The 12,857-nt window shown below is 38.8% G+C and overlaps 1 protein-coding gene across 2 annotated transcripts in view; it reads right to left on the reverse strand.

The window, feature by feature from the left end:
- USP32 (ubiquitin specific peptidase 32) overlaps positions 1–12,857 on the reverse strand; it is a 207,809-nt gene that overhangs the window by 106,204 nt on the left and 88,748 nt on the right. For both annotated transcript variants that reach the window (XM_080825818.1, XM_080825817.1), the window contains exon 3: positions 2,729–2,834. In XM_080825818.1, coding sequence (XP_080681944.1) covers positions 2,729–2,834 — 106 coding nt within the window. The remainder of the gene's footprint in view (positions 1–2,728; positions 2,835–12,857) is intronic.

The following is a 12,857-nucleotide window of genomic DNA, read 5'->3' on the forward strand; positions in this document are numbered from 1 at the left end:
AGACCTACATGAGGAACGAAAGAGCACTGTATTCATCAGAGTGGTTACCTCTGTGAACGGAAGAATGGGGATAGAACCATGGAGAGATACAGAGAGACAGCACCACGCTTTGGCTGTAATATTTTATTTCCTAAAAAATAAGATCTGGAACAAATATGATATAATGTTAAGAATAAAGCCTGGTGGATGTACATATTATATATATGTTTGAAATATTGCTGTTATGGATTGACCTGCATCTCCCAGAAAGATGTTGAAACCCAACCTCCAGGTACCTGTGAATGGGAACTTATTTGGAAAGGTAGAAGACAGAAAGAGAGAAGAGACATTTCATTCCTCTGAAGGCCCAGCAGGTTTCACTGCCTGCCTTCCTGCATCCCATTGCAGATTTCCTCAGATGGATTATTTGCTGGAGTGCTTTGACCACCTGCTATGGGTTGAACTGTGCTCTCCACTAAAGATGGTAAAGTCCAGTACCCATAAATGTGACCTTATTTGGGAGAGGGTCTTTGCAGATGTAATCGAGTTAAGATGAGGTCATCACGGTGGGCTCTAATCCAACATGACTGATTATAAGAAGAGAAGACAAAACACAGTCAGAAGGAAGCCATGTGAAAAGACAGGCAGAAATTGGGAGTGATGCAGCTTTAAGCCAAGGACACCATGAAAAGTTAGGAAGGAAGCATTCTTCTTTATAGGTTTCAGAGGGAGCAGGGCCCTGCCAGTATCTTCAATTTGGACTTCTAGTTTCCAGAACTGTAAGATAGTAAGTTTCTGTTGTTTTAAACCACTTATAAAAGTCTGCAGTACTTTGTTAGGGCAGCCCTAGAAAACTAATACAACAGGATAATAAAAATAAAGAGGGGCGCCTGGGTAGATGGCTCAGTCAGTTAAGCGTCTGCCTTCAGTTCATGACGTGATTCTGGGGTCCTGGGATCAAGCTCTGCATTGGACTCCCTGCTCAAAGGGGAGTCTGCTTCTCCTCCTCCCTCTCCCCTCTGCTTCTATGCTCTCTCTCTTTTTCTCTCTCTCTAATAAATAAATAAAATCTTCTTTTAAAAAATGAAAAAATTTATGGGGCGCCTGGGTGGCTCAGTGGGTTAAAGCCTCTGCCTTCAGCTCAGGTCATGATCTCAGGGTCCTGGGATCGAGCCCCGCATCAGGCTCTCTGCTCAGCAGGGAGCCTGCTTCCTCCTCTCTCTCTCTCTCTCTGCCTACTTGTGATCTCTATCTGTCAAATAAATAAATAAAAATCTTCAAAAAAAATGAAAAATTTAAATATATGTTTATGTCTGTGACCCTCCCAAAATGTTATTTTTAATTACTGGATGCCTGGAGGGATGCTAATTTGAAAAACCAGGATCACAGTTAAATTCTAATTGGGTTTAAGGATACGATCAATATCTGAACTGTGATGATGTGGGTATATATGTGTCTAAACATATAAAAATCTACACTTTATATATGTTGCATTTTAAGTCAATTACACCTCAATAAAACTATAAAAAAGCAAAATGATTAAAAAGAACAGTCTAAATTCAGGGATTAGAGATTTAGGGGAAGCAGTCAGAAGGCAGGTTAGAAAAGGAAGAAGGAAGAGAGAAAGACCCAACATCCAGTGGCCAAGGATAAAAACCTGGGAATTCTTAGAGCAAAATGTTACATGTATATCCTATGAAACAGAAACATTTGCCTTTACTTCCCCTGGGAAATTTTTTTTTTCTTTTTTAAAGATTTTACTTGTTTATTTGAGAGAGAGAGTGAGTGGGAGAGAAGAGAGCACAAGCCCAGGAAACAGAGGGAGAAATATGCTCCCTGTTGAGCAGGGAACCCAATTTGGGACTCACTCCCAGGACCCCGGGATCATGACCTGAGCTGAAGGCAGAAGGTTAACCCACTGAGCCATCCATGTGCCCCTTCCCTGGGAAATTTTCAATAAAAACTTTCATCCTGAAAAGAAACCCACCTTCATTAGCAGTTGTTTTCCATTTTTCCTATCGTCCACCAGCCTCTGGAAATCATTAATCAACTCTGTCTATGGATTTGCTTAATCCAGACATTTCATATACATGTAATTACATACTATGTGGCCTACTGTGACTGGCATTTATAACTTTAACATCGTATTTTCAGGCTAACCCATGTTGCAGCATTTATTTGTACTTTATTCCTTCTTACTGTCAAGTAGCATATTATCGTATAGACATATACATTTTGTTTATGTTGAATGCATCAGTTGATGGCCACTAGGGTTGTTTCTATCTTGTGACTATTATGCACAGTGCTTCTGTGAAAACAGGCATATTTTTTTAATGGAAACATTTTTTCAATTTTCTTGGATATATACATAGGAGTGGAATTGCCAGGTCATATGATAACTCAATGTGTAACATTTTGAAGTACTATCTAACAGTTTTCTGAAAGTGACAGTACTATTTTACACTCCCAACAATTTATGAGCATTGCAACTTTTCCATCCTCACCAATCCTAATCTGTCTTTTTTGTTTCAGCCATTCCGGTAGATATGCAGTGATATCTCACTCTAATTTTAATGTATCTTTCCCTAATACTTGATTATGTTGAGCATTTTTTCAAGCGCCTATTGGCCACTTGTATATTTCCTTCGGGGAAACCAACTCAAATGCTTTGACTGTCATCAGAATTTTCAGGTAAATTATTCTACACACCAATGTAGTATTATCATTCTGAGATAATAAAAGTGCTTACATTTTGCTTTCTCTTCATCTCTGCCTCTCGTAAGAAGGACAAGTCCAACTATTAAGTTATTGAAGTGCAGTCCTTTGGATGTTCCACCAAAAGAACAGTAGATCACCTGGGAAAAAAATGATAAAGCCAACATTAGATGTTTCAGTTGCTGAGGAATTTGAAGCTGATTATCACCTTTAACAAATCTTGTCTCCATCTCCAAGTAAGGCTTTGGTAAACTTCAGTGCAATGATGATGTTTCTTTCTCTTCTTCCTCTCATACATCTTGTTACTGCACTAGCTAAAAATACACTGTATCTATTCTAAGGTATATGTATCACTGGCTCACACACTGAATATTCTTTCTCTTTGGAGTCCTTATGAAGGCTAAAGAAGATAAAGCTCCTCCCCCATCTTCAAAAGCCCCAATGATGTGATAAGAATTTTGTGTAATTACAGAATTTCCTTCAATCTCTGTAAAACTTACACACATTTTTATTCAAAAGATGGACACTCTCTAAGTCAAAGTTCAGAAATGGAATGGCAATCATATTACAATATATAAAGATTTTTTTTTTATTTGACAGACAGAGATCACAAGTAGGCAGAGAGGCAGGCAAAGAGAGGGGGGAGGCAGGCTCCCTGCTGAGCAGACAGCCCATAGCAGGGCTCCATTCCAGGACCCTGAGATCATGACCTGAGCGGAAGGCAGAGCTTTAACCTACTGAGCCACCCAGGTGCCCCTTTATTACAATATATAAATGTATCAAATTAACAAGTTGTATACCTCCAATTTACACAATGTTACATGTCAAATATATTCAATTTCTTAAAAATAAAATATAAAGACTTTTATTTATTTATTTGAGAGAGAGCACAGAGGGAGGGAGAGGGAGAAGCAGACTCCCCAGTGAGCGGAGAGCCAGATGCAAGGCTTGATCTGAGGACCCTGAGACTACGACCCAAGCCAAAGGCTGACGCTTAACCCACTGGGCCACTCAGGTGGCCTAAAAAGTAAAATATATAGAGACCACAAAAGACATTTTTTATACTCTTAGAAATGAATATTATAGTTATTAAAAATAAAACGAGCTATGCATAAAAAAGGGACAGCAACAACAATCACACAAATTCATTTATTCGACAATTCTTTATTGAGTCCATAGGGTGATACTGTGATACAATAAGAAATATGTATTTGGTGTTATACCAGGTTCCTGACACAAGAGCTTCTAAAAATCCTTCCTGAGTGATGTAGGTGAAAGGAGCATCTTTTGTTATTCATCCAATAAGCCCTGTTCATTCACATGCTAATGAAGTGACTCCAGGTGGGCCTAATTTACAAAGCCTCAAAATGCCAGTTTACCAGTCAAAGGAAAAGATGCCATTAGAGGGCTGAAATATTCAGCTTCACTCCCGAGGTTCCAAGGGTCCGGAAACTGAGTTAATCACCAATAACCAATCAACAGCCAATTATTTAATCAACCACGCCTACATAAGTGAACTTACATTAAAAATCCCTAAACTGGGGCACCTGTTTGGCCCAGTCAGTTAAGCATCTGCCTTCAGCCCAGGTTGGACTCTATGCTCAGCGGGAAGCCTGCTTCTCCCACTCTTTCTGCCATTCCCCCTACTTGTGCTCTCTAGCTCTCTCTCTCTCTGTCAAGAAAATAAATAAAATCTTAAAAAACAAAACCCCCAAAAAACCCTACACCACAAGGCCTGGAGAGCTTCCCGGTTGGTAAGCACATCACGGTGCTGGAAGGGTGGACCCAGGGATGGCGTGGAAGTTCTGCATCTTGTCTTCCTCTCTGCCCATCCACATCCCTCATTCTCCATGAGCATCGCTTTCCATTTGGCTGTTACTGAGCTGTCATCTTTAAAATAAACTGGTAACAGTAATTAAAATGTCTTCCTGAGTTCTGTGAGCCATTTCTAACAAATTACCGAACCCACAGAGGGGGTCAGAGGAATCTTAGATTTACAGCTGATTGGTGAGAAGTAATGAAGGTCCAGGACCTGTGACTGGCATCTTAAGTAGGGGGCAGATCAGACCTGTGAGGTCAGCACTAATTCCAGGTACTCAGTATCAGAATTGAACTGAATTGTAGAACATCTTATTGGTATCCAGACAGTTGAGAAACTGACTGATAATAGGGAAAAAACCCCACAGTTTTGGTGTCACAAGTGCCATATCGTTTAAAACAACCAAACTGACCTAGTACTTGCCATGCAGAATTTTTGTCAGTAAAATGCATGATTAGAGAGTAGTTCAAACCCAAAGGAATCTATAGATTCAATGGAATCCCTATTAAAATACCAACATCATCTTTCACAGACCAACAACAAACAATATTAAAATTTGTATGGAACCATAAAAGACCCCCGCCCCGCCCCCCAATATTCAAAGCAACCTTGAGAAAGAACAACAAAGCCAGGTCTCTCAGGTTTCAAGATATATTACAAAGTTAAAGTAATCAAAGCAGAACAGTATTGGCATAAAAAAAATATAAAGATCAATGGAACAGAATAAAAAGCCCAGAAATAAACACATACTTATATGGTCAATTAATGTATGACAAAAGAGGCAAGACTATACAATGAAAATATGACAAGTCTCTTCAATAAGTGGTGCTGGGAATACTGGATGGGTCTGGGAAACTAGACCACCTTCTTACACAAAACACAAAAATAAAATAAAAATGGACTGAAGATTTGTATGTGAGACATGAAACCATAAAACTCCTAAAAGAAAATATAGGTAGTAATTTCTTTTGACATCAGCTGTTGTAACATTTTTCAAGATATGTTTCTGTAGGGGGCGCCTGGGTGGCTCAGTGGGTTAAAGCCTCTGCCTTAGGCTGGGGTCATGATCCCAGGGTCTTGGGATCAAGCCCTGAATCGGGCTCTCTGCTCGGCAGGGAACCTGCTTCCCCCTCTCTCTCTGCCTGCCTCTGCCTACTTGTGATCTCTGACTGTGAAATAAATAAATAAAATCTTTAAAAAAAAAAAAAAAGATATGTTTCTTTAAGCAAGGGAAACAAAAGCAAAAATAAAACTATTAATATAAATATTAATACATATTAATATAATCTTTATAAAATATAAATAATATGAAACAAAAATAAAAAATCTTTTGCATAAAGATGGAAACCATCAACAAAATGAAAAGGGAATCTACTGAATGTGAAAAAATATTTGAAAAATAATATATCTGTTAAGGGGTTAATATCCAAACTATATAAAGAACTTATACAACTCAATACCAAAAAATACCCCCAAATAATAGAATTCAAAAATGGACATGGGGCACCTAAGTGGCTCAGTCGGTTAAGCACCCGATTCTTGTCAGGGTTCTGAATTCAAGCCCCACAGGTTGGGCTCCACGATGGGCATGGAGTACTTAAGAAAAAAAAAGGGCAGAGGATCTGAATAGACATTTTTTCCAAAGCAGACATACAGATAGCCAAAAGACACATGAAAAGATGCTCAATATCACTAATCATCAGGGAAGTGCAAAACAAAACCAAAGAGGTGTCACCTTACACTTGCTAGAATGGCTAGAATAGAAAACACAAGAAATAACAAGTGTTGGCAAGGACTGGAGAAAAAGGGAGCCCTTGCACACTGTTGGTGAAATTATAAATTGTGCAGCCCCTGTAGAAAAGGGTATGGAGTGCTCGCTTCGGCAGCACATATACTAAAAATCGGAACGATACAGAGAAGATTAGCATGGCCCCTGCACAAGGATGACACGCAAATTTGTGAAGCGTTCCATATTCAAAAAAAGAAAAGAAAAGAAAAGGGTATGGAAGCTCCTCAAAATATCAAAAATAGAAATACCATATGATCCAGTAATTCCATTACTGGCTATTTACTCAAAGAAAATGACAACACTAATTTGAAAAGATATATCCACCCCTATGCTTATTACAGCATTATTTTTGTAACCCAGGTGTCCACTGATAGATGAATGGATAAGGAAGATGTTGTATGTGTACATACACACACACACACATATACACATGAATATTACTCAGCCACACAAAATGGATGAAATCTTGACATTTGTGACAACATGGATGGAGCTTGAAAGTATTATGGTAAGTGAGATGATTTCATTTATGTGTGTAACCTAAAAAACAAAACAAATGAATAAAACAAAAAGCAGAAACAGACCCACAGATACAGAAAACGAACTGATGGCTGCCAGAGGGGCAGTAGGGGGAGGACAGGCAAAATGGGTGAAGGGGAGTGAGAGATATAGGCTTCCAGTTATAGAATGAACAACTCACAGGGATAAAAGGTGCAACATAAGGAATACAATCAATAGTACTCTAACAGTATTGTACAGTGACTGATGGTAGCTACACTTGTGAGCACAGCATGATGTATATAGAGAAGTTAAATCATTATGCTGTACACCTGAAACTAATTATTTTTTAAAGATTTTATTTTTATTTATTTGACAAGAAGACAGAGAGCCCAAGCAGAGGGAGGGGCAGAAGGAGATAGGGAGAAGCAGACTCCCTGCCAATCAAGGACTCAATTCCAGGACCCCGAGATCATGACCTGATCAGAAAGCAGTTGCTTAACCAACTGATGCCACCCAGGCGCCCCCACCTGAAACTAATTTAACATGATGTTATCAACTATACTTCAATAAAAAAAAATTAAAGAAATAAAACATATAGTCAATATGAAAAGTGAAAATATAATATTTATTAAATGGTATTTACAAATATATTTAGTAACATTCTTGATGCCAAAAACTCTGCATCTCTGGTGCCACTGATAGGAAAGTCTAGGAAAATGCCTAGGGAGATGGCTTCAGATCAGAACACAAAAAACATTTTAAAAAATCTTAACAGATATACTCTATGGAATAACTACTTTTAGTTGGACTCTGCATAAACTGAAGGAAGCTAACAGAAAACACCCTCTATCCCTGAGACAGGGGTTGAAAACATCATAGACCTAGACCTGTAGAGATCCCCTACCCCTGGGAGAGGGGTGGAACCACTGAGAAAGTCTCTGAGAATATACTGTCTGCCTAAAACTGAAACAGAAAAATGGAAAACAGACTGTCTCCCACTCTAGCACCCTCAGCCATCCCCCCCATTGTGTTAGCAAACACTGACAATAAATAATATCAGTCTACTGCTGGGGAGGGAAGATTAGGGAGAGAGACCCTCTCTGAGGTACTGTAACAACTAAGAAAGTAAGATCCAAAGTTGAAGGTAGAGCAGACATTAGAAAAATCCTCTGGTGGAGCACCTGGATGGCTCAGTTAAGCATCTGACTCTTGATTTCACCTCCAGTCATGATCTCATGCTGGGATAGAGCCCTGGGTCGGGCTCAACTCTCAGCAGGGAGTCTGCTTAAGACTCTCTCTCTCCCTCTACTCCTGCATACTCTCTCTCAAATAAATAAATAAATCTTGAAGAAAAGGAATGGAAAAGGAAAAAGAAAAGGAACGGAAAGAAAAGAAAAATCCTCTGGCAAATGAGATCTTACCCTAAAAAAGGTAACTCTAGACTAGAATTTGAAGCCTACCATGCACTGTGGGTGTCCAGCAATACAAAATGTAGCTCAACGAGAGACTGACTCAACTACCCATGCTAAAGACCTAGCCAGGCATAAATACTACTGCCCTCAGTCTCTACTGTCCAGTATAAAACACCCACCTTTCAACCAAATTATAAGTTCTACAAGGAAGGAAAGAAAATAACCACCCTGACAAAGGAAAAACAGGGGAACACAGAGTTTAATAAATCTTTGGAATGGCTCAACAGTAAACTCAAGAGAGTCAAGTAAGAGACTGTCCAAAATGAAACAGAGGGCTAGGGCGCCTGGGTGGCTCAGTGGATTAAGCCTCTGCCTTCGGCTCAGGTCATGATCTCAGGGTCCTGGGATTGAGCCCCTACTTGTGATCCCTGTCAAATAAATAAATAAAAATCTAAAAAAAAAAAAAAAAAAGAAACGGAGGGGGAAATATGTGCGGGCAGAAAGGAAAAAACAAAACAAAACAAAATCCAAGAGCTGTGGGACAATCAAGTGATTTAACACACATGCAGTTAAAATCCTAGAAGTAAAAGAGAATGGAACAGAAGAAGTACCTGAAGAGATAAATACTGAGAATTTTCCAAAACTAGTAAAGACACAAAAACCACAGACAGAAGCTGCTCTGAAAACAGGCAGGATAAATTATACCTCTGACTTCCCAAAACCAACTAGAGAAATCATAGTGAAACTACTCAAAACCAAAGATAAAAAGAAAATCTTTAAGGCACTGATAAGAAAAAAGACATACTACATTGAGAGAAGCACTTCTCATTGAAAACTACGTAAGCCAGAAGAAGTGTAGTGGCATGTTTACCACACTAAGAAGAAAAAACTGAGAATCCTATACTCAGAGAAAATATCTTTCAAAAAGAAAGGTCAAATAGACTTTTTCAGGAAAATAAAAACAAAGAAGTCATTACCAGCAAAGCTGCACCATATAGAAGCGGGGAAAGGTACTTTAGGCTGAAGGAACTACAATACCAAACTAGATACGTGTGCCTATACAAAAACAAAAGAAAAGGAAATGGCATAAATGAAGGTACATATAAATATAGTTTTTTTCTTATTTTTAATTGCTCTAAAAGATAACCAGCTGTCTAAAGGAACAGGATGTAATGTGCTTATAGCATGTGTAAAATTAAAACACATGACAATAGCACAGAAGATGGGAGAAAGGAACAGGACACACACTGTTGCATTCTACACGTACAAGGGTATATTGTGTATCTCCATCCTTACACTGCCACTCAGCAAGAAACTACTTACTAAATCACAGCACTGTAGTGTTTAACCCAACATCAACTCCATTAAGTTATTATTTTTATAATTATAAAAAGAACAGCCAATATTTAAAGACCTGTTATGTGTCATATAACAGTTGTGGTAAGTGCTTTAGGTATTAAGACTTAAGACGATTCCATGAGGAAGGTATTACTGGTGTCCCCACTTTGTGGTTGAGGAAAACTAGAGCCCAAGGAGATGGTCCAGTCATACATTAATGAGGTGGCAGAGTCAAGATTCAAAACCTGGGCAAGACAGGTTCCTGAAACTGAACTCTTAACCACTTTGTAGTTCTATAACATGGTTATATACATTCTTTAGTATTACATGAAATGAAAGCCATTACCAGCAAGAATGATACCATTTTGGTGAAATCTATTAAAAATTAAACAACAAAATCCCAAATGACCACAAACTCAATGCATAAGCACTTTATCTTTGGCATCCCTTTTCCCACTGCTTTAACTTAATGATGAAGGCTCTTCATTTCTGACCACTTATCTGACTTTAATACAAAGAGATTATAGTGAGGATAAAGTTAATCAAGGAATTTTGGGTAAGATATGATTTTCAGTTTTGCAAGTATTTCTAAAATGCAGAAGATTTTGTTTTGAATACACTTGGTTGGAATGCTGAAACAAACTGGTAACCTCATTCCCAAAATAGAAGAAGAGTAATAACCTTCCAAAGCTACCAAGTTCAAAAGTTTATCTGACAGGGGCGCCTGGGTGGCTCAGTGGGTTAAAGCCTCTGCCTTCAGCTCGGGTCATGATCTCAGGGTCCTGGGATCGAGCCCCACGTCAGGCTCTCTGCTCAGCAGGGAGCCTGCTTCCCCCTCTCTCTCTGCCTGCCTCTCCGCCTACTTGTGATCTCTGTCTGTCAAATGAATAAATAAAATCTTAAAAAAAAAAAAAAGTTTATCTGACAGATGAGGAAAAGAGGCCCAGGAAAAACAACATATTTCCTGAATTCTAAGGCATATATATTTCCACCTTTTATTAATATTCCAGAAATCATCATGCATCTAATGTACCTAATGTGTATTATCTTTTTTTTATCCCCAAAAAGTTTTTTTTTTTTAAAGATTTTATTTATTTATTTGACAGACAGAGAGCACAAGTAGGCAGAGAGGCAGGCAGAGAGAGATGAGGAAGCAGGCTCCCTGCTGAGCAGAGAGCCCGTGGCGGGGCTCGATCCCAGGATCCTGGGATCATGACCTGAGCCGAAGGCAGAGGCTTTAACACACTGAGCCACCCAGGCGCCCCCAAAAAGTTATTTTTAAAGCACTGGTTATGTGACAAATGACAATATGACAATACTTTAACATTTATGAAATGTTAAGGGCAATGCTCATTACTACTCAGCTTTGTTTTTAGGACTGGTGAGAGTGGGCGTGCACAGGATAGAAAAGATATGACTATTTGTGACCAAAGGGTTAGGGATAGAATGACATATGTGACTTCTGGGCTAAATACCTAACTGCAGGCAAGAGACCCCTCCCTGGAATGACCACCTCTCCCTTGGTGATTTATAGAAGCTCTTTCTGATATGCAGTAGAAATGCCATAAGAACTGATACTGCCTGGAAAGTTAAACCCATACACAAAGGAACTGTTACAGAGAATTACCTAACTCCATCAACAGAATTTTTATGAGTGAAAAATAGCTTGTGTTATCTCAAGCTTCTATTTTAGGGGAAACATGTTACAAAAGTGTAACATCATCTATACTGACTCACACAGCATTTAAAAAAAAAGTATAAAAGCTAAAAGTGGGGAAAAAAACAACAACAAAAAAACCCCCACATACTTTCCCGAAGACCTTGATACCTTGAGTCTACCAACCTGTAAGCCTAAAATTGTCTTCATGGTTTAATGACAAATACATAACATGAATACACAAAATGAATCACACTGTATGTTGGTGAGGTTCAAAGAATAATTCAAGCACACGATAAGACCCACAGTACATAATCTATGAAAACATGAAGTATTTATTTACATAAAACATAGTTAATACCCATAAAACTTCCAATATTGCTATTCAAATGCAAACTCTGATTCTACATATGTGTTGAAAAGATTTTTCCTTTTAAAGACAAAAAGTATTTGTTCACATTACTGCCTTTGCAGAGTCTGTTCCAACTAAATGTTTCTTTAATTCAAATGCATTTCATAATACTAATCAAATTTTCCTTTTCTGTAAATTCTATATAGAAATATCATAAGACAGAATCAGACTTAGCTTCAGAAAATAATAAAGGACCCGTTGAAAGTCCAAATAACATACAGGTGAATAATGTAAATTCCACAAAAAAAGAACAAATACTAAGGAAAAACTACCAGGTATTGGGAAACTGAACAGTACTCAAAGCTCATATGGAGTTGACCATTCAAAAGAGAGATCTCCATTAATATCCAGTGCATTTACAAGAAACTCCAGAAGAATCAATTCTCACTATTCGAGCTAAATAAGATTTACAGTAGAGGCGACTCAAGACCCAACATAACAAAAATTTAAAACAAGCCTCAGAAGAATTAGACTAATCTGCAATTAATTTCACTGTGTGCTAGAATAAAAAAGAGCTAGCACTCTTTAAATGAAGACAACAAAATTCAAGTACTCAAGACATAAAGTTTATAACATGTAGAGGGGCACCTGGGTGACTCAGTCAGTTAAGAATCTGGCTCTTGGTTTCCACTCAGATCATGATCTCATGGATGGTGAGACTGAGACAGTGTAGGGCTCTGCATTCAGCAGGGAGTCAGCTTGAAGATTTTTCTCTCCCCTTCTGCCCCACCCTGTTTGCACCAACTTGCATGCTCACTCTCTCTCACTCTCTCTCTCTCCCTCTCTCTAAAATAAATAAATCTTTTTGTTGTTGTTGTTAAAATAAATAAATCTTTAAAAAAAATTTATGGGTGCCTAGATGGCACAGTTGGTCAAGCCTCTGACTCTTGGTTTCAGCTCAGGTTGTGACTGCAGGGTGGTGGGATCAAGCCCAACTGCAGACTCCACACTCAGCACAGAGGTGGCTTGGGTTTCTTGCTCCCTCTCCCTCTACCCCCTACCCAATGCTCTCTCTCTCTCGTTCTCTAAAATATATAAATGAATCTCTCTCTCTCTCTCTCTCTTTTTAAATATCTGGCACACCTGTGTGGTTTGGATAGTTAAGCATCTGCCTTCAGCTCAGGTCACGATCTGGGGTTCCAGGATCAAGCCCCACGTTGCTTCCTGCTCAGTGGGGAGTCTATTTCACCCTCTCCCCCCTGCCTCTCCCCTCTGCTCATGCTCTTTCTTTCTCA

The sequence above is a fragment of the Martes martes genome (assembly GCF_963455335.1).
Source record: "Martes martes genome assembly, chromosome: 16".
NCBI lineage: Eukaryota > Metazoa > Chordata > Mammalia > Carnivora > Mustelidae > Martes > Martes martes.